Raw genomic sequence first — 23,726 nt, 5'->3', positions numbered from 1 at the left:
TGCTTTGTTCGTAAATTATCATACAAGAAAAACAGGTCGGAAAAGCTCGGATGAAGTTGCGGAATGTCAGTTTTTAATGGTGCTAACTCCACGGCTACTTTTATGACACTAAAATATGAGCCACCCATACAAAAACAATTCTAAAGTTTTACTACTGTTTCTCTCTAAATAAATCTAGCTGCAGAGTGACATAGAAGTCTTAGGCCATTGCTGAAACTTCGATGTTCTGAGATTTATTATAAAAGGAAAGAGACAATTTTTTATTTCAAAGTTTTTCCGAAGAAACTACCAGTATAAATTTCTGAATTGTGAAAAAGGAATTAGGACAATGGTTCAACGTTCTGTTAACTGCATTTTGACAGCAGGTGTTAAAAGCACAACGCTAAAGCTCAAATGAAGACAGATGAAGTTTTAGTAAGGTATTTGAAGAAATTTTCTTTTGCGAGGACATCAAAAGATATTGGACAAAAATTATTATGATTACGTAGGATACTTTGAGATAAGTATCCAAAATCGATTGCTTATCCTTGAGCCATAAATCCAAGTGTGGTAAACACAATCAGCGCTCGGAAACAATAATGAATTTTCGTTCTGGCGACAGTTTCTAGCCATACAACAATCAAATAACAATACACCGATTTATTAATAAAAACAGAACTGTTCCGGCTGTGCACATAAAAATTAATCATTTCGCTGAACGAACAGTTCGCCTGAAAATGACTTTTATTCCGTCTATTGTTGAGTTAAAATAATTAATATCGTGCGGTGATGTTGATAATTTAAATGTCGCTAGTATTTACGGACAGAGGTAAATTTAGTTGAACACTTGATGTATGTCCATGCAAAATCACGGAAACTGTGCTGTAGAAATTTTGCTCCAGTCGAAAGGGTTGGCCAAACTGGAGCAACTTAATCTGGGGAAAAACAATTTATCTTCTGCTAAAGTCTTCCACTATCCGGACTGTTGTTAAAACCATATGCTTATAAATGTGGTAATAAATTTGGCTCCCAGTTATAGATCTATCACTCTTATATCCGCTTGCGTTTAAGTAATAGAAAAGATTATTTCAGATCCTTGATTAAATTTTAACAAGTTGTGGCACAAAGCCAACACGGATTTGCTGGGGAAAGGTCAGTTACAAGCCTTGAATAATGGGACACTTAACACATTGCCAAAGGATTCATTCGAGTCTTACCGAATAGATTACTTACACAAATAGACACCTGTGGTGTCTGCAACAAATTACATTTATCTTTATAAGGTGTATAGAGGTTTGTGCTTCAGATGACCAAAAAGGTAAGCTTTGTGGAATTTTGGAAAAATTACCTCATTTCAAAAGCATTTGAAAACCGTAATCTACGTCTACTAATGCAATACCTCGTTATTTACAGTACACGTGGGATATAGACATTGTTATCGCACGCATCGCGTAAAGCGCTAATGAGGTAGCATCACACGAGTTGCGTATAAAATTTTATCTACGACCACTCAGAATTTTTATTCTGGTAAAGTGTCCAGAGGAGGGGCGGATTTTGTCATCCACCCTGTATATGCATTGTGCCTGCACTCCCCTATATCGGGTGTGCATTTAAATTTCTCCTCAAAGTTGGCGTTGAAGAGTCGATTGTGAACGCACCACTCGTCAGCGGAAAAACACAACGCGTAAAGTGACGCTAGATTTAAATAGCTGATAATTCGTGGTACGTTCTCAATCGACTCTTCAACGCCTACTTTGAGGTGAAATTGAAATGAACACCCGATATAATATTCATCATGTTTAATGTGAATGTGGGTATTATACGAGTAGAGTTAAATATTCATTCGGAAAATTGGGGTTTTTGGTCAACCCTTTTCCCCAATTAGTCGGCAAAATCTGTGTTCTACAGACATCAATTTCTGGTATTTTAAAGGTATTCAGTTTCGTCCAAAATTCCTCTACCTGATATAAATCGCATCCTTTGTTCTTTCTTGCAATAATTTGATACACATTTTGCTCAAGGTCTTGTAGAGGAACCCGCAAAACACTTCTGTATACTTTTGTACCCAACAATTCGACGAGAGTGTCATCATTTGTCGGATATCTCATTAGTTAGACAACACTACAATATTTTGAAACGTTTCGAGTAAGTTTCGTCGTGACCACATCAAGACCACTTCCGTTCCGTTAACAACTCTTGTTCACACCTTCCAACTGTGTATTCAAGCAAAATGAGTTCTTGGAACTTCGCGTGCATAATAACCGGTATAATGACACCAGGGAAACACTATTCCATAATTTTGGAGATGGTTTTACACAAGAAATTTTGTTTCGCTTTCAGCTGCTCGAATTAATTTACCACTCTTCCTAGTATCAGTCCTTGAACCTTTTTTATCGCTTCTTGATTTACCAAAGGAAGACGCCTTAGATGCTAGTCACGTAATGACCCGTTTATTAATAATGACAATTTCTGCATTCGGCGACTGACCCCGGTTACAATTCCCATGGCAACTGGGGAATAGTGGTTAAGAGACGTCGTCCACATCGCAAATGCCTCGAGGCGGTTAAACCAATGCGGAGGGTTGAACTGCGAATATCTCAATTCGTGAAGAAATAGCGAATGCGAACTAAAAATTTACCAGCAGCGTTCCCCTAAACCGGAAGCACTGTAATTTATTTTGATAATGACACCCGAGTAGTTTTGATAATATTGATATGATCGTGTTGATCGACTTCATCGCCGGTGTGCAAGTTTTTTGGTAAATTTTTATCGGCAAAGTGCTTCCCGAACACCTTGACACACGACCGGCTTAACTAGTAGGAAGCGAGTTTTATTGAAAGTTTATTTTTTATTTACACTGTATGGATTTTCAAATAGAATTGAGTTGGAGTGTATGTGCCAACCACTCGGCTACGATCAACATTTTTATAGACACTTCAGTGACTTTTGAATAATGTATGTTTGAAATAGAGAACTGAATCCGGGCATCGTCGTCTATCACACCACCCTAATGGAACATCTTTTCATCTTTGCCATTCCCGGCTCTTTATTTCAACCGTGAATGTATAATTTACAAAGAGATTAGCCCGCGGCAGTGCGAACTAATTACACAGCCCGAATACTCGATCAAAAAGCACAATGTACACACGACAATCGTATAATTAAATAAACACAACTGCATTACAACGAACACAACGCTAATATATTACAAACAATACCAACTTTTTTCAACGGGCGTTGCAAGCAGTGTAGTTACCACTTTACCAATTTTCTCATTAGCAAACATTGTATCTTCTGTGAAATATTAAACAACCCTGATTCAACAGTTCCTGTTTCAATTATTTTTTACGGTTTTTTTCAATTTGTTGAATAGTCTATTGCTTTTATGGCATTTTTATTTAAACGACTTAATACAGGAACCCATTTAAAAAAAAAAATACCAAGAAAAAAATAAGCTTAGATTTCTTCTATTTTAAATTTGGTTCCCTCTTCTCTTGTCTCTTTTACCAACACTACTTCTTTCTTTTCTGTTCATTACCTTTTGTGTGTATCGTTTATTTTATTCTTCTGTCAAGTTCTTAACCGTGATGCCTAACTGCAAACCATTTTTGTTTCAATACTAATACTTTTTCATTTTTTCTGATAAGTTCTTGCGTTTCTACCGAGCCTTCAAATAAATTCGGAATTAAAGTTGGCTGTGATTTATACATTTTGTCTATTAACGGTTGGTAGACGATCACAATCGTGTGCTGTGCTGTCCAAGGTCACTGCTGCGCCGTATTTAAAAATTACATGTTGCCAACTTCATAATAAAATCACAGCCTACTCTAATTCCAAATTTATTTGAAGGCACGGTACTTCCACACCTCAATTTCTTACAGTATCTCTTATCTTTATTAAATCTTGCTTATCATTATTGGTCATTATCTTTTCGTTCATCATTCCAGATGAACTTTTCTAGAATCATTCTACCCTTTAAGACCAAGTAAATGTAGGTATACTTGCATATTTATTTTTTTTATACTTTACAAAATTTCTATTTATGACTTGTTACCTCTATTCATTAAATCTTATTTGTTTCAGGTAAGAAGTTCCACACATTTAATGTGGTAAGTTTAGCAGAGGAGAAAACATATACATATTTAAATTTCTCCTCAAAGTTAGCGTTGAAGAGTCGATTGTGAACGCACCGCTCGTCAGTCTGCAAAATACAAAGAACGCAAACAGCGAGGTTAGATTTAAATAGCTCATCCGTGATGCGTTCACAATCGACTCTTCAACGCCTACTTTGAAGATAAATTTAAATGAACACCCGATATTTACAAACAGTTTCACAACTCCAACTTATTTTATTAAGTATTTTATTGCAAGCTAAAAATTGCAAAAATAATAATCTGGTGATTAAGTTATCAGAACACAAACATTTTGACAAAAAATCATTAAATACACAATTTTATCAGGAGGAATGTTCCAATCCTCTCGATGGTTTTCATAGATACAGCTTGGCTCTTTTAATGCATAATAATAAAATCAATCCTGTCACTTTTTAAACTGTTTAAATTAATAATTGAAAGAAACAATCGTCGTGTTTTAAATTCAATTGGCAATTGCATCTGCCATTTTTTTAAGCAATAACACCGTGCGGGATCGAATTCGCCGTAATCCACCAAATTAGTCACGTTGTTGGAACTTTAACAGGTAATAGGTGACTCATGTAAAGTAAATTAGTACCTGCGGTGCATTTGAATCCGTATGATGTGGCATGGATGCACATTCAAGGCATTCCAGGCACATCCGGACTTTTTACTTCAGTTGGCAATTCAGTTTGGTGAGTTCGGACCGTTCCTCGCATTTGCATTCACGTGTGTGTGGGGTTCTATTTGTGTGCATAAACTGCACTGGATCAAGATCAGCAAAGATGGTTGCATTTGCTCTAAATAGGATGTGTGTCTCGATGACGAGATACGAGTAATACGGTATCTGCGAGCAGGTCAGGCGATGGTGCTGTCCCTGTTATTTTCTAAATTACAAAAATATTTTAAATGATGAAAATAATGTAGGGGTTTGGTGGCTATATTTTTATCGGAAAATAAAACGAATAGAAATTGGGAGTGGTTTGAGAATGTAAATTTTTCGTGTGATGCTGATATATTACATTTTATCAAGATGCAGTGCTTGTAGCGGGACACGAAGTACTTGTCTAGAGAACATCCTCTTGAAACTTCAGAAAGAATACGCCGTCAGCGATAATTGTTAGTGGACTTTTGTAGTAAAGTATTTCAAATTATTTTCTCCACAACAGAATTTTATTTTTTTACTTTGATCTCTTTAAGAGTGTGCTGTCCTGAATTTTGGAAGGGTTTTCACTATTCACCATACGTCGTAAACAAATTTAAGTATCATTACAAACTACTGTTTTTTGTTTGAAAGAAGTGACAACTAGATTATATAGCAATTTATTGTTTTGTACTGGATAATACTAAGAGAATGTTTCGTGTAAAAAATGAAGTAAAACTCGATGATGCAAGCTTCACAATCCTGCTTTACCTGTCTTCAATCACAGAAACGAAAAGAAATCTTTGAAGTTTTATGCTTCGAAGAAATACATGGTATCTTCGCAATATGCCTCCACAACAGCTGGAGTCTTCCATCAGCAGTGACTCTTTAGCATGCTGCGTCTGCCAACAAAGTTGGAGAGGTTCTTCAAAAGCAACAGGCTCGAGGAATCTTGCCAAATGTATTTTTCGCAACTGCCTGTGGAGGACCCATTCCTGTCATAAGAAGAATCTTCTCACGTTACAACCTTGCGGCCGTAACGATGCACATTCTCTTAACAGTTTGGTTTCTTGTCAATTATCGTAAAAAGTCGAGTCTTATCAGTCTTCGTTTCAAGAACACTCTTTCAACAACGACTGACCCATTATCCTCGGTATCAATTAACATATTCACAAACTTTTGCCGTCGGCATCCACCAAATACACCAAACAACAGGGCAACCTTGACCATTAGAAATGTTTTATTCAAAGCTTAATGAACGAACTTTACACCGCCTCTCTAGTCAAAACTTTCAATTTTTGGGTTCATATCCGGTAGACCCTTGCTTTAAATATTCCCCTAATTTATGACATTTTCCAATATCGACAGCGGTCTCGCTAGTCAACAGCAGCGCCTTCTTCAGCCTGGAATATTTAGTGTATAATGAATTCGGACAAAATGACTGTGAAAGCCACTGAAATACAATAATGACAAAATGTTAATCCACACACCAATTCGTCAAAATATGCAAGTAACACTCTTATTTATAATTTCCACACCTTTACTATTATTATACTATCTATTTTCCAGCATTGCAATGTATCATATTCTTTATCATACGCTTATTTAGACTTCTTGGGCAACAAACTTTCAGTAGCTTTTGCCGATTTTGCAAGAATTCCTTCAGGAATTACACGAGCTTACTCGTTCATCTTGCGAGAAAAAACTTTGTGCAAAAAACACCACGTATCTCTGAGATACCGCATTCATAAACTACTTCCTAAATATGATTAAAACTTTCGCATCCATTATTTCGGTTATTAAGAAACACTAGTAAGATATAAAAAATTATGTATGCACCGTGGGCATTACTTGATGTTTATACCCCTCGGGCGATTTACGAACTTCTAAGCTTGTCCCCCTCCGACAGGCATAAACATCTTCGTAATGCCCGTGCTACATAAATAACTATAATATCCATCATTTAGCCGATGAAAATATTAAAAGATCGTTCAAGATGCCAATTGCCGGCTCGGTGGCCGCATGGCTGTCGGAGAAAGTACTCCGAGGTCGCGGTCCCGATGCTAGTGGGTTCGAATCCCACCGAAGGGGGAGGATTTTTTCAAAGGAAGGAACCTCCGCCCGGCCATGGATGTGTGTGTATGTCTATCAGGGGCTGACGGTAGGGTGGTGGAAGGAAGAATCAACACTCTTTCGGCCACCACCGCGAGGTCAGCACGGGTTCGAGTCCCGTCGGGAAGGGTGCCCATGGGTGTATAAATGTTGTTGTGTATGTCTGTGAATGTGAGGTGGAATGGGCGTGGGTGGCCGGGGAAAGTGCCCCGGAGCCCCGTCGCATCACCGATAGGCAAAGGAACAAGGAAAATGAATTGGAAAAACGGCCGACCGAAAGGTACCGTAAAAGCCGTATGGCAAAAAACGGGAATGGCAATTTAAAAAAAAAAAAAAAAAAAAAAAGATGCCAATTGCAACTGCATTTTCACTGAAGTCGCAGTTGATTTGCACTTAAATCATGCTTGCAATTGGCAATTTTTCCTTTTATGCTTTGTGTTAACTTTCATACTTTTTCTTTCTTGTATTTTGCCGAAGAAAGTTTCTAGAGTATTTTAATTTTATACAAAGAAAAATGTTGCCATAAATTAATTAAAAACTATGACTTGCCTTTTATCGACATTGATATCACTAATCGTAACTTTTCAATATTTTTCTTAATATTTTTTCTTAAAAACACACGACCAATTTTTTAGTTTTTTCCCGAGAAGAGTCATTTAATTTTTCAAATTCAATTCAATTGGTTTAGATTTCAAGATAAAGTAGATGCCTACGATTTTGAAACAACATTCCACGGCTGATAACTTGAAAGCTATCAAAGAGACTGGAATGACAACCAATCAGCTTCCAATTAGTCGATAATCATTTTCCCCGATAATCGTACGACTACCATAAAAAAGGTAAACATCGTCAAAATTCTTTAACCCTCACTTTCAAGGAAACGATATTAAAAAGATAAAAGAATTAAAAATGTATTGGGTAAATTTTATTTCGCTTTGTGTGTGCAATAATCTTACCAAATCCATTTCGTGCTTTTATGACTACCGAGCAATTTGACTCTGTTGGCTAACTCAAGACTTTGTCTTGAAGTAACTATCCTCGTGACAATCTTGAAAACAACCTTCGTTTCGCTTGGGTTTTTTTAATTGTCATTATCACTCAAATACTTCCTAGATAATAAACATTTTGCAATCAACCTCGTCAAATAACCGATAATCAAAAAAGCACTTACTGTACCTATAAGTGATTGTCGCCTCGATAAATAACCCTTTGGGAATCTGATTATTTTTATCAACTCAGAAAGTAAACACTTTCCAATTCTAGAAAATAATGAAATTGAGCAAACCAAAAGATAAGCATGATGTAAAATGTTTAGCAAATAAACACTATCTTCTGCAAAGCTAAACTAACTGCTTAAGCTTCCGAGCTTTCCATTGCAATTATACTGATCACTAGACTATGCCATCTCAATTAAAGCTTTGAGAATAATTTTTGGTAGTTTATTTAAATATTTGAAGAGTGGATAGATACAGTTCAAGGAATATTTGTAAACGTGATTGACTTCAAAGCAAACATAATAAAAACAGTCGTATTTACTTTGAACCTCTTTATCAAGTAGATATTCAAAGAAACAACACTTATAAAACCTTTACAAAATTGGGTTACAAGACCGTGAATGGCTTGATTGACCGCCCGGAGTCCGTTTGGCTGTGCTTAATTGGAGAGTGGCTAGATTTAATACTACGTCTGGATTTGATAAAGCTTAACTTATACTCGGAGAGTCTACTAATTCTGTTATCAAAGTACCACTTTTAAAAACGGGATACATTTTTATTTTTAGATTCTAGTTTTACGGTTCAGTTAAGCGGGTACGCTTTTCGCATTGTCAAATTGTTGGATTGATTGAAGTTTTCCAAATATATTGCGGGACATAATGATAACATAAACGGTGCCTCATCCGAATCAAAATATGCTATAATATGTGGTGATCATATTTCGTGGAGGCAGCAAACAGCAGTCGGAACTCCCGTCGTGTTTTTGTCGGTGGAGTGAAAAGCTCTGTTTCGGACACACAAAGCACACGGTTTGGCTCGTACAAAACCTTAAGACCACGGGGCAAAAACTCGCCATGTCAGTCGATGCACACTGCTTTATTCGGGTCCGGCAATTGAATACAAATCCCTTATGGTCCCGGGAAATTCTAGACAGGTGAAATATTAAATACGACGTAAGAAACTTTACGAATAGAAGACGAGGGAAGGGTTTTTTCGAATCGGCATATCCGCTTTTGTCGAGTTCAGTTTCCAATTTTCGCGTCTTTGTGCCATAATTTATCGCTCTTTGCCGTAGTGGATCATTAATTATTTTTTGGTCATGTTCCTGATATCTGCCGTGCTTTCGATGCGGTAGACTTCTTTTTTAACACTGAAAGAAAACCCACCCGATGATAAATTGGGGTACAAATCGAATCTCCACCGAAAACTTTCGATAACGGCTCACTAAAGTACGATTGTGAAATGCCGTGTGGAAATTATGACGGCAACGCCATCACTATGCTGTTCTTTGCCGGAGGAATTGTTCTAACAGCGACAAGATCCTGTGACTGGAGGAGTTAGTGCATACGTAATACTTAAGTTTACTTCCACATTTCTGAGACATGAAATTGGCTTATTCTGTAAATTTACATAACTAGACTACGTTCTAGAAAAGTCGGTGCTTACACAAAACTATCTTCGGTTCCATCTAACTTTTAAGATTAGCTGTCTGACTGGTTATGCTGAATTCTGCAGTTGCACATAAAAAAAAAATATTCCAGTTGTCGGGTGCATCTTCACCGCCAAATGATATTTCTACAAATATTTCAATTCTCAAATCGGAATGCCATTTTAAACTCAGTCAATTTTACCCGGAACAGCCTATTCAATAAAAATACTTCGACGCAATTCAACGAACGCAATGCATAACAAACAGATAATACGAGTCCGCCGACGTCAAGATCTTTTTCCACGTCGACGCCACTTTTCACAAATTCCGACGTTTCAGAAGCGCCACAAATAATTTCAAAGCGTGCAACGTCAAATCGTTTTGGTCTAGTGAAAAATTAACAGAATGGGGACATAAATCTATTGTCATGAAATCAGATTTGACCAAATTGCAGTGTTTTTTTTTTAGACCAAACATTTTTATTACCCACAGTATGTGCAACATTTATTTAGGTCTTTGTTCTGAAAACAACTCTATTTGCATTTCTAACAAGTAGAAATTTTTCTTCGTGCGATAGCAATTCCAGGTGACGTACTTTACGACCGGTCATATTGTTAGCTTGTTTGCGCAACATATGATGTACCGGGGCTTATCTAATGTTATCTTAACATTTATATACACAGGATTGCAGGCATCAGGCACCTATTGATCACCGTCAACAGTGTTGATGCAAGAGTTAACTTCAATCCATAGAGATAACGAAACCCTTCCAGATAAAAATAGATTTATTCTAATATGTACATAATTTCTAGTAAAATATCTTTTCGGCTTCCACAATTGGTAAAATACTATTCCATTTCAGTTAATAAGGCGCTCGGCTTCGCCTCGAGCCTGAAACCTAGCTGTTGCGCTGGAAAATACACCTACCGTACTCTAATGTAAATATGTACATAATTATTTAAAAATTGTATAACCGACCCCAGAAGCAGAATTTCTCTCGCAAGGTTAATAATTTTTTATTATTAACCAGGGTCAATAAATGAACAGCCATCACCTAGCAACGAAAGATTTTCCTTGATTTTATTGGTTAACGTAGACGATTTTCATAGCAACCGTTTAAAAATGAGAACTCGGTCGTCGCATCAGACAAAAGAATTTAATTAATAATTATTATCAGAAAGGGTTTTAACGTATCTAGTAGTGAAAAAATAGTATACAGGGTGTTAGTAAATGGTTGGGAATAAATTTCAGGGTGAATTTCTTACGAAAAATGTGGCTTAAAACCTAAATAAAGTTTTCCGTTAAAATGAGTAGTTTTCTCAAAAAAAAAAAAAAAAATGTAGTCCACTGTTGGAGAATTTCTCTAATTACATAGTTCATTTGTCTGCCTAAAATCGCATTAGTTTTGATTTTTTTTTAAATTCAGCGTTCCACGTTTAAATTTGTTCTTTAAACCATCATTATTTCGCAGTATTTCAAAAAAAAATGCGGATGTGCCAGAATACATTTATTTTTCTTTTTTGGGAAAACTACTCATTTTAACGAAAAACCTTATTTAGGTTTTAAGCCACTTTTTTCATAAGGAATTCACCCTGAAATTTATTCCCAACCATTTACTAACACCCTGTATAAACCACGGTGGAGAAGACCCTTATAGCCTTCGCGCCTTACATCCCTCGACGAGCCTCGGGATCTAATCTTGGCGCTCTGGCTATAATCATGAACTTCTCCACCTTGGTGTATAATATACTATTTTAACAATTTTTACCATTTCCCTGATTGGAACCTTTTTATGTAAAAATTCTCGATAAAACAGTCCTATCAACTTCTTTAAAACATAACCGCCCTTCAAGTTTCATTCATATTTTTTATAATTTAACAATTTGCAACCCCCCAAAGTTCCACTTTCGTTCATAATCGTATTACCTCGAATTCAAGAGTAATTCCCCAAGTTTGTCAAGCTAATTTTATGTGCATAGACTTAATTGTTGGCAAAGTTCAAGAAGCAGGGTTTCATTTATCTAAGTACATTTCTTTATCGTATTTAAAAATGGTTAAATTGTGTTTAAATGTCATTCCCTCATGAAAGAGATATCTTGTGGTAGCTTTAAAATATTCCACGACAGCGATGGTAACACACTCTTCGTGCCGAGCATCACGTTCAGGATCGTTGAATTTTTAACGAAACTTTTAGACAAATTGAAAGCAGTCGAGTTGCAGTCGTTCCCGATCTCTTCCATGCTCGCGATTTATCTGTTGCATTGTGGAAACAAGAATTTTATCTCGCCGTATCAGACTTTCCTCCTCCCGTTGTTTTAAGACACCCGGTCGATTCTCGATCAAACTTTTACGAATCCTTCGGGATAACTCCGGGCTAAACTTTTCGTTAGGGAATAATCCGTTCGGGTCAGCATTTAGTGACTATAAAAACTCTTCATTTACTGGACAAGAGGGACCGCTCCGGCCGTGCAAATCTTGTTAAGGTTTCCTAGTTGCACCAGAATTAATCTTGGTTCCTGTAAATATGTTAATACACGATAATTCGGTCAGGAACAAAGGACCTTAAACGTCTTCGTCGTGGATTTACGGTACAGTCAAATTTCGTGTAGTGAAAGAGTAAGTCTTGAATAACAATGAGCGGTACCTACTTGTGTTTTGGAAAATTTCTTCGCCGAAACGAGATCGAAAGAGATACAAACAGTCATATCATAAATACTTGTGGCGATTCCGGCCGTCTAGGCAATTTTTTAGCAGTGTCACTTTTTGCAGACCTGGTCATGAATCAAAAATGATGAAAATGATAGGTCGGAGATTGGGTTCTTGTGTGTCCTCCCAGTGCGGTGATTTATGGGAGTGACGGTGATGTCTTCAGTATCAATTAAGTGGTGGGTTTTATTTTGGAAATTCGCTTGCGGTGACGCTGACCCCGGAAGAGATACAAGTTAATCCGCTTAAATGTCGTTCTGCTCGATAATAACTGCGTCAAATCAGACAAAATGGACTCTTTGTATTGACTCTTATTTCTCCACGTGTTGTTTGAGTCAAATCCGAGTCGGTCGCCGGGAAGTTTATTTCCCCATTATGTAAGTCTCTTGTAGAGCAATGTTGTTAATTTGAACGTAATGGGTGGGCGGGCTTCTCACGATATTTAAATCCACTTAGCTCTCAATATGGTTGTAATCACACGAATTTGTTTTAATTAGTCGGAAATTGGATGCGTTTCGACGTCCTCGATTGGTTCATGTCACAGTTCATGTCGCGACGTAGATAAGGTCGTGAAGAATTTTTTTCAAGTGTTTATACTTGGATTTTTATTGACGCGACTTCTTTGTGATGCACCGACTCATCGTGTTGAACTACCTGACACGTCGTCCAACCCAGCCATTATTCGGTTTCTGGGCGTCAACACGACAAAAATAAGCATCATCATGCATCACACTTGTTCCCATTTATTAGCCGAAGAAACTGTATTCGTCTCACGGCTTTCCATCACGGTACCGGTAAATAGCGGTCCATATAAAACGCACATGGCAACCTGAAAATAGGCTCTCCGGGGAATCCGGCGCCTCCGCTACAGTAGAGAACCCTCTAAGTAATTTGTCACGGAGCCGAAACACTCCGGACAAGCTTTTTTACGAATTCCACATTACAACATTATGGCGGATTGTTCAAAAAGTGTTTGAAACGAGGCCAAAATTAATTCTGTCGACGGGACGAGCAACTATCCCGCGCTCCCCATTGTAGAAATTCAGCACGTTTCATTTTTCCCACATTTGTGCAGATCCTGACACGGATTTTCATTCTATTGGAACAGCGTTAATTGTAGCTGCATTGAGTCCGGAGGCAGTTCGTGCAAATACCGATTTGCTGCAGTTTTTTTTACGATAATTGTGTTGCAATACCGTGTGGCTGGCACAAATGTGATAGGAAGTCGTACAGAGGGTTTTTAAAACAGTTCACTGATATGTTTTCCTCTCGAGTTTTTTGTTGTTTGTGTGTGAACAAGTAGGAAGAAAAAATAAAAAAGGGAAACCGCGAAGCGAAAGTTTCTGCCTGCGGTCGCTTCAAATTTTTAACAAAATTGTAAACACAAATAACAAACCAATAAATAAATAGGTTGGGTCTGCATCGGTGCGAAGAAATAAACTGAAGTTGGGGTTGTGAAGTAGATCGCAAGCAGTTGGAGAGTGTAGGACTACTAGACTAGCTTCTGCTTCCTAAACGTACTAAAAAGTAGAACGAATAGGTTAAAAGGTGTGTGATGATGGCAGAAGGACCCAGTGAGAGAACCTAATGTCTCAGTTTGTTTTCATTATGGCTGCGTAAAGATAAACTTTCAAACAGAAAATAGTTGTTTGTGAATAAAGCCCAAAAAGTGCATCTTTTTCGTCCGACTCTGAGTTCTCTGGCGGAGGCGCAGCCGAGGCTTGAAAACAGGCGTGGACAAAAGGTAGTTTTTGGCACAGGTGCACATTACATTTTTTAGGAGACATCAAAGCAAAAGACATCATAGGAAAAATTACAAATTTATTTTGTATCCACCTTTTCCAAATACATACATAGATAAAATACATATTCACAATTTTTTATACCTAGTATTTGTTATCAGCTTGCCAACAAAACTACAAATTTTCGAATTGCAATACAATTACTTATTACGGTCACGGTCAGCGTCTGAAAAAGAGTTACTTTTCGTCCGCTTGTGAGTACGTAAAATTACCGTTTTAATACTTAAAAAAAATACGTTCTGTTTTGGTTCAAATCTAACTAAAAGCTCAATGCTGCAATGTTGGGTACGTTTAATCCCAATATCTCCTCTTGAGCACACATCATTTCCGTTTCTTTCCTTTGTTAATATTTTATTTACACAGACAAAATTAGATAGGGGTGAATTTTGAAGGGCCATCAAGCTTGTGATATCCATGATTGTTTCGCCCCCCGAAAACTAATTCTCGCCTTTTCGGGGGCGTTATCGCCCCATTGAGAGTACTACAGTGCACTAAGCTTTTCAAATAAATTTCATCCGTTATAATTAATTGTAGAAATAGTTGTTTGTGTGGAGGTGGGTTTAATAACATTTTTATGATAGAAGCAACAAATGAAATGACACAAATAAGAATACACACTATTGTGTTATGAAGTGTGTCGCAAGGTTTTGCGCCAGCTTGAAGGCCACTCTCTTCACAGTCCACGGCTTATTTTACTGTTGTGTCTGGGTAATGTAGATTACAGAATTACAAACAAATTTGAAATTCGAATTGTTCCCGTCGAAGATAAGCTTTCTGTTTCAAAGTTAATAATTGTATTATATTCGTATATTATTACAAAATATTTCAGATACATCCACATATTTTTTTCTACATTATTGAAAAAAAACTTTAAAATTTGTTACCAGGTTAGGGAAATGACGAAAATGTAAGAATGAAAACTGGTCTAAACAAAGTCAAAATTGTACATGACATATTAAATAATATATGTCTAATTGATTTTGTTAGAGGGATAATGTACGTAAGTCCTTCATTATTAATGGATCCATTTGCAATATTTATTTTCTATTGTATAACCAGTTTACGAAAGTATTGCAAAACCCAATTATTAATGTTCTTATTGTCAATATGCGCATCATGAAAAAAGAAGGATCACGTTTGGTCGCCTATTTTCGCATTTATTTTTTGCAAATTCATATCAATAAAACTATGACAGTTAACAAAAAAATAAAATGTCAGGGACCTCCGTATTTTAATTAGCTATCAAATGAGTGTTTACTTGCCTAGAAAAAGAACATCTGAAAAAAAAAGGATTTCGCGTTTTTATTTACATAATTACAAATTAATTATACTTATTTAAAAAATAATTAGTCACCGCCCTCCGTTTATGTGTCTATTAACCAACCAAAAGACAAGCATTGCTTCAAAGTTGATTTTGTAGAAAAAAAAAAAATAACTCCATCTATGTATTTGATATGATATTGTAGGCGCTGCGTGAGAGGTTGCGGAGCTTTGACGAATCTTTTTCTTCCGACCTTGCGTAACGTGAAATAAAATTTGTAGTTAGGTACAGTACAGGGTGAGCGAAACTCGGTTCAGCTCTATTCATCGAATTTTTTTTTTCCCAGAAACACCTATATTTTGGCATATTTAAAAAGAGCTAATTTTTTTTACAAAAATTGGTCAGAAAAATGAGCTCTTTTTAAATATGCCAAAATACAGGTGTTTCTGGAAAAAAAAATCGATGACGTCATTACTTCAGTTGTTTCAAATGGACCTTACTCAATCCCATTTAAGAACCTCTTTTCAGATTTTTCTATCGTCTTTCATTTTCTTTTAATAGAGCTTCGCTCACCCTGTAGGTACGGTCGGTGGACAAATAAAACTGGGACACTTAAAATTTAATCTGTGTAAATCAGACCATTCAATTGTCAATATATTTGTCAGTGTCTATATAATATGTCATACCAAAGTTAACCTATTTGTGACAAAGCCGTAATTAAACGATGCAAATTTGTAAATTTTGACTTATGTGATTGTCATTTTTGTCCCAGTTTTATTTGTCCACCGACTGTACATAGACGGAAAAATATTTGTTTGCCTCGTTGAAATTGTAAGACAATTTTTTGGTAATTGTTCACTTTAACTACTTCTGGAATTTTCGCATTTTTTCTGGCTAGACAGCCTCAGGGCGTCCTCCTAGATCGTTTACCACCATTCAAACCTTGTGCAAATGCCTTTTTTTCTCTCTTGTTGTGTTTCAAGGTCGCGTCAAAGTCGCGCCAATATCTTAGTATAACTAAAGGGTAAGGAAAATTCATTTGCAGAAGGTTTGAATGGTGGGAAACGATCTAGGAGGATGCCCTGAGGCTGTCTAGCCAGAAAAAACGCGAAAATTCCAGAAGTAGTTAAAGTGAACAATTACCAATTTGTTTTTTTTTTTTTAATTCTTAATATGTCTATAAGTTCGCAATGAGTTTATCACTATTTACTGTACTTTGCTAGTGATGAAAAACTGCTTCTGCTTTTTAAAAAAAAGTTTTGAGGGGAATGAAAACAATGACCGGTGCAGGTATGCGAGCGGAATAAAAAATATGTCGGGGGTAAAATTTGCTAGCATTATTAGTCATTGTTCCCAACGCACCCCAACGCAGCTGTTTGTGCTCGGTAAACATCGATAATGATCAGGGGATATAGAGTAACTGGTCGGGAGCATGTTTAAAAACAAGAAATGTTTATTTTTAGGAGGTGTCGCCTTAGCTTAAGCTCAACACTACTAATTTTATGGCTCGTTTTTTGTCAGTGCTCCTGTCAACAAACCCACTTAAAGCTTCAAATCCTCGGGCTGCACTAATTTTTCACTGCAATTAGTCCTCGCGTACACGGAAGCTTAACTTGGAGGCTTTCCCGTTCCGTGAGGTTAACCTTATTTAATATTACCACCACCAGAAAGAATTGTTGTAATTTATCGCTTAATAAAAACCCAGTTCCTTTTTGTGTGTGTGTTACGTTTGTAACAAAGTGGGGCGAGATTACTTTTTTATTGTTTCCTCCCAGTTTAATATGGCTATTTTTAAGGCTTTCTGGCTTCTGTTGCGGCTGACACGGTCATATTTCAGACCTGAATTGAGCCATCACCTATTGCATTCGTTTTACTATAGTGCTGGTACTAATTGCCCGTTTGGAGGAGGAATTAAAGCGACGAAAGTCGGTTGAGGCGCCTCGAAAGCTCTGCGGTTTTGTCATCGAATTAGCTGCGAATAAGCGCATAGACAAACCGAGAAATTAAATCGCATCTGGTCCACCGACTTTAAACTTAGTTACATACAAACCCACCAAATAACCCGGCTTCGGCTACCGCCCTAAGCTGCATTAGAAGGAGACAGGGGGCAATGAAGACCGCACGAGGAAGAAAATAGATTTGGAGACGCGCAGGATAGACGTGTGGGGCTCACAATTTTCACACAACCCTCGATTTATCTTAAAAATCTCGAATGATTTTTTCTGCGGTTGCAAATATTGTCTGCCGATTCCTTTCCGAACGGGCGAAGATAAATCTGACCGGTTCAGCTGGTAACGACAGTCTTACGATCACCCCCCACAAACCATTAATAACATTTCTCTTTTCGCACTTTTTTGTTCTGGTTAAATTTTGATGAAAAATGGAGTGTTATTTAAGAAAAAGTACTATTTGGCTTGGTAAGCATAAATATGAAAGTCGCTGAAAACTTCGGGATATTTCCGTCTCGCGGGAATTGCGAGACCCGCCCGCTTTGCTTTGGATTTCAAAGCAAAAATTCATAGAATTTCCATCACAATATCGCCCTTATTTGAGGGAGGTATTAAAAATAGAGGAGGATGCCGGTGATACTCGAGCTCGTCGATTATCCTGGAATCGATTTTGTTGCGATATTGAGTTCCAACCCTTTCGCTCAGTTATTTTTCCATACTGATAAATATTTTCTCCGTTTTTTTTCACGCAGTTATGCGGATCAGTGTTTCTTAAAACTTGCGATTGTGTAAATGCGGGTTACGAAATACATACCAGTTTGCAACTAGTTGCTAATTTAGTTATTACGGAATCAAACCTGGAAGCGTTAATATTCGGAAACTTGGTCTGTTTTATGTAAATATATTCGTACCGGTTGCTACATCGTTTCGTGATGTTTATTTGTAGCAATTCATCTAGATTTTGCTGTTGGTTGTAAACCCGAAAACTACTAGGGGAGCCGGGGGCACAACAATCTACAGGAACATAACGAGCAACGATTTTTTGCTTGTCACAGTTGTTCAAATTATATCTACAAGGTGATCCACACAGAAAACAAATCAAGAGTGCTCACCTCTTATTCTGGGATAATTGTTACTTACAATTACTGGAAACGCCCGTAAACTTTGCCGAGATCGAAAACTTTTTTTCAAGGTCAACAATAACACCGTATCTTTAAAATTGACGTTTCTTTGACATTTCAGCGCAAAATCTGCGTCGCGGTGGCAATAAAGCTGGTAAATTACCCATTCTTAGGAATGTAAAATGTTGCTCTTGTTTATTTTATACATTTTCTCCATTACCAGATAACAATAAATTGAACAACTAATATTCCAACGTTTAAAATTCATGAAGTATGATCTATTATTATAAAGTGGCGTTTGAGACCACGCCCATTGAACGCTTATTTGGATAAAACTCCGCTACGACATGACCGATAATTTGCAACGCCTACTCTGATTTGTTTTCTTTTTGATCACTTTGTACTAATCAACTTTTCTCTCTCGAAATCTTTTCAGTTTTCTTTATTCTAACCCTATAACTCGATTTTTACGGCGTAGAACAATCTTCACTTGACTCTCCAGACAATATGTCAGATATCCAGGGCGTCCTGGATAAGACATTGAGCTATTGTCTATCCAAACCACATCTGTATCGCTCTTGGTCAATAAAGATTTTTCCTTGTGACTAAATCAATCAGTTTCCGTTTTATTTCTGTGGCGAGGCGTGTGCCATTTTTCATATTTAAAGCGACGCATTCCGGGGTGGATTGGAAATGGAAACATTTAACTAGACGGGGTGGGAGTGATGACGTGGGGCTGTCACATTAGGCCTGAAACTTTCCGGCTAATTTGTGGCCCCCTCACATTATACACTTGAAACGATTAATTCCAACTAGTTTTTTCGCAAAAGTTTTACCCTGCAAGAAATGTAATCTTCAGTATGAATAGATGAGCAGCGTCTTTGTGCCCCCGGCGAATATTATTGGATCGTAATGAATTTATTATTATTAATTTCGGGTCGAAACCTTTTTGTTGACGATCGTGTTTGTGTGTTTCACAGTTGGCAACCCGAAACGCCAACTGTAAGGCCGTTTTCAGTATTTGCGCTCGAGATAACCGGTTGCGAAGTAGGCGTTGAAAAGCCCGGGAATTTCCTTCGAGATTAGCTGAAGGAACTTATCGATCTAATCTACTAATCACCTTATTAAAGTTTAATTTGTACACCCCTTTCGGGCTCGATCGTACCCCTCTATCCGAACCTGCTAAATCAAATTGAATTAAAACCGCCTATATCATGTTCACCAAATGATGGTAAAATCGTTATCATTTTATTACTGTTGTTTGCAGAATCTTATTCCGGAGCGAGCTTTTAGTCAAACCGAATCAAATCACCGAAATCGGATTATTTTATTGGGCATAAAGAAAATATTTTTCAAACGATACACTCGTAAACCAGAAGGGGCATGTGTTTCATACTATTTTCCTACAAAAAATACTTCAAAGGGTGCTGGACCTTTATTCTTTCGTAACTACAATAAACTGATAGTTTTATTTAACTTTTTAACAGTCTTTCCGGGTTGATTGCTATTATTTGATGCGTTTTGTGGCTTTCATTATTGATCGTGATGCGATTAAAGTGGCAGATTTCGCTGTTCCCAAATGTATTGAATTGTTAAAGGCTGTCGCTGTTGTGGACTTTATTAATTTAATGATTCATTCATGGTACAAACAACACTGGTAAATTATTTTATCTTGTTTTAGCAAACCAGAGACAATTCTGTTTTCGTTGTTGATATGAATTGGCCCATTTTTAAGAACCACACGTGTGTAGATGCTTTAGAAAATTATTGTAACATTTCATGTGATATATTTAAACTTTATGTGCCAAAACTCGAACTCCATAAATCATACTTTCCCATCTGGGATCCTGCTGAGATAATACGAAAATATTTGGTTAAGTTTTAGCAAGAGTATAAGAAGTTTGACGATCCTGATGATTGAATTATTTAAAAATTGCAAAAGTTAAACCATATCCGACTAGCATTTTTACTTACACTTCATTTTTATTTGAAAACAATCACCAATGCTGGTTTTACTCTTCAAAGCTCTCCGACAACTACAAACTTTTAACTAAACTTAATTTTTTCAATTTGTATCTGATCGATAAGAAACAACTTATTTATTGCCGTGGCCGTTAATCTATTAATGTACCCCTGGGATTTCTCGAGGTTCTGGTTTAGGACCATCGTTATTTAGCTCAGTTCAATTTCGATAACGATTAGTGCTATATTGAACATATTTTATTAATTTATTATTAATATCTGATAATGGAGAAATTTTATAAAATAAACAAGAGCAACATTTTACATTCGTAGGGTAATTTACCAGCTTTATTGCCAAACGCGATGCCACTGGTAAGCGGATTTACTGTACGTAATTGTACGTAACAGTTATACCAGAATAAGTGGTAAAATGAGTAATTAATTAATTAATAATAGATTTTTTTCGAGGGACATCAATAAATATCGCGCGTTTAGAACAGTGTAAAGTTTGAATTTCCCGCCGTTTGACACGAATGACATTTGTTTATGTTTAATCGGGACATTATTGAACACGTTTGTTTTTAGTAAAGGGTGCCCTTAGATATTTGCTTCGAGAATAGGAATCGTTAAGTTATTCAATTTTTAATGTAAAACATTGCAAGGAAAGAAAAAAAGAAAGATTTTTTTGGCTCTAAATTTTAGGTTAGCTGTCAACATGTTCCAATTAATCTACGCTTTAAAAAAGCACAACAATTGACGGTTTCCAATGCCTTCCCAGCCCAGGATTTCATTTGAACGCGGGATATTCCTATTTTCGTAGAACTCGTCCTTTTAATCAATAAAGAAATTGAACTCTGGTAGGTACATCTGTAAAACAGCACAATTTGCTGTAGATAATTCATTGAACACATTAACGGACAAATTCTAGTCTGTTGAGCATACCTATGTAATAGATGTTTTGCTTAATAATAATTTCGTGTTTCTCTAATTACAATCAACTCCATTTCTCTGTTGATGCGAATAACACGAGGACTGTGTTCGTCTCGCTGCTTTTTCAAGACGAATTCAGCCAGATTTGTGTAAATGTATGAATATTTAAACACGAAAGTCTTTGAAGCCAACTTTGACAAAGGCAATTTGCTCTTGTTTTGTTGCTACAAATGAGAAACAAAGACGAAATAGAATGACAACAGTATCTGAAACTTTCAGAGAATTTAATAAATCTCGCGAATTATTGTGTTAAAGTTCGCCACACACGAAACGTGCACCTAGACGCAAATGGAAACACACTGTAGAGCTTGTGCGGTTGTGCGGGCCATTTGTCAGGAGGGTGGACCGCCTACGCTACCTAAATGTCAGAACCTGCACCTATTACTTTGTCATCCACTCGTACACTAATTCCCGGAGGATTCCCCTCGTGGTCCGAGAGTGTCAGAATTGATCGCGGAGTCCACTTCGAGTGCACTTCAAGTGCGGACCGGTGTCAATAAAATTGTATTGGAGTGATAAGGTTGGGTGGTCATTACGGAAGCGCCGCCATATTTTCACTCGATCGTCTGTTATACCGCTTTATCGCATAACCCTTCTCTGATGATTTATTTTGATTTTGATACAACGAAAACTGTAATTTGGTTAACCGACTCTGCTCAAGCGAACTTTCTGGCTGTTCCGTGCACTCGAATTCTGAAATTCAAATTAGAATTATCGCGAAATTTCTAATATCAAAAAATACACCACCTGTAAACACAAGTGAAGTCCTTGTTTCCGTGATTGGAGAGTACTTCAAATTCCACGTACTTGTAGTACCCGCTGTTGTTATTTGTCGTAAACGTTTGCACCGTACCCCCTTCACTTTCGTACTTGAATTGCCCCAGAAGATGTCTCCTGCCGTGAGGACTTTCCAATCCCTGCTTACGAGCATTGTAACTAGGTGCACCAAAATCTGGACTAAACTCGTGTTTTCCAGATTTTGGTTTCGTTTTAATTTACCCATATTTTAAATTCCTTCGGTGCCGTATCGATGGTTCCACTAGGCGAAATGGTGTGAGGGATGTGTTCCAAAGTAACCGAGTCGATAAGTACGTAATCGATGAGTTGCAAGATAGCACTGCCACGGTGCCCTTTGAAAGCCCAACATTCGCCAGGAGAAGCCGTAGCTTGGATCATCGACGAAGGACTGTGTGCCCCTTCGCACAACTTAAAACCGAGAAATGTCGTCGGATTTGAATAAGGAACTGTGTTGACACCGATCACTTGTCCACCGCTTGACTGCAGAGCGAAATCAGGCCGACCCACGGGATCCTTTAAAAGGAGTTTTAACGTGTCGCTACATTTTTTATCTGGAAATTAAACGTTTTCCTTCAGTAGGGTTTCAAGAGTGTTGTTTTCGTTGCGACCTAGTTCTTTGAACAGTTTTGCGTGAGGATCCTCCTTCTTATTTCCACCTCTCACTTTATTCACATCTTCCTATATTCACAATAAATGTTTAATAGAAAAAATACATAACTGTATTACCCTAATGCTTTCTAACTCCTGATTCATCAGATACTGTGCGTAAATCATGTACAACATACCTGAAAACAAGGTATAACTAAGAGACTCTAACTAATCCCAATGGTGTTCACCTCCAAAAACTAAAAGATAAAAGCTTCCTAACAGAAAAGAACAAAACGACGGTCTTCTATCCCTCGGTGGTGTTTCGCAAGGATCAAAACAATAATCCATGGCTGGATCGTCTTCTTCTTCCAACCGCGAGTCTCCAATTCCCTGCTTTCTGCAACAATTTACTTAGTCGTAGCCCCATTACCTTTCTAAATTTTATACCGATTTAATTTGCGAGTGGGCAAACACTCGTTGATTGCTCTAGATTGATTTAGTTTTTTCGTCGTGTGCACTTGTCGAGCATTTAGATTCTTATCTGCCAATGTCAGTTTTGAAGAATCGAGGGTTACAAAAGTTTATGACACTTACTTGAAGAACGAGTATTGTAAGGGTGACGGCGTCTTCGGTAACTAGTTTCACTATCTGTGAAAGCAGATTTGAGGTGTTGAAATGAACCATTGTGATTTTACTTGAAATATAACCTGTTTCTGACACTTCGCTACTTTTCGTAACTGATGTACAACTCATTGCCGGAAATTTTGAAATTGATTGGAGGACATCCTACCACTAGATTTTTTGGAAGTGGAGAGATATTATTTAAAATTGCTGATGCGATGGCGAACTTTTTTTCATTTAACAAAAATTTCTCATTAGACTCGGAACGTCAAAGGGAAGTGCCTCGAGGTAAGAAACTTTCCATCCAGCAAAGTTCTACAAACTTCATAAAGAAGGATAATCGATGCAAAGCACTTATGGTAAACTGTTTAAACTTGTAAGGTTATGAATTTTGCATCGCTTACATAAAATCTACAAT

At 37.2% G+C, this 23,726-nt stretch overlaps 2 protein-coding genes across 3 annotated transcripts in view; one reads left to right on the top strand and one right to left on the bottom strand.

Moving 5' to 3' along the window:
* The window catches only part of LOC138138313 (uncharacterized), a 63,893-nt gene that overhangs the window by 18,458 nt on the left and 21,709 nt on the right, over positions 1 to 23,726 (top strand). The gene's annotated exons all lie outside the window — the stretch shown is intronic.
* On the bottom strand, positions 21,894 to 23,593 carry spag4 (sperm-associated antigen 4). Its single transcript, XM_069058138.1, has 9 exons — positions 23,395 to 23,593; positions 23,282 to 23,335; positions 23,135 to 23,228; positions 22,936 to 23,084; positions 22,826 to 22,884; positions 22,708 to 22,777; positions 22,301 to 22,650; positions 22,049 to 22,218; positions 21,894 to 21,994 (listed from the first exon to the last, which is right to left on the bottom strand). The coding sequence occupies exons 1-9, from the start codon at positions 23,438 to 23,440 to the stop codon at positions 21,958 to 21,960; spliced, it is 1,029 nt and encodes a 342-aa protein (XP_068914239.1). The 5' UTR covers positions 23,441 to 23,593; the 3' UTR covers positions 21,894 to 21,957.

Source organism: Tenebrio molitor, chromosome 9 (assembly GCF_963966145.1).
Source record: "Tenebrio molitor chromosome 9, icTenMoli1.1, whole genome shotgun sequence".
In the NCBI taxonomy this organism is placed as follows: Eukaryota; Metazoa; Arthropoda; class Insecta; order Coleoptera; family Tenebrionidae; genus Tenebrio; species Tenebrio molitor.
Note: the sequence above shows the minus strand (reverse complement) of the source record. Positions and strands in the feature narration are given on the sequence as shown.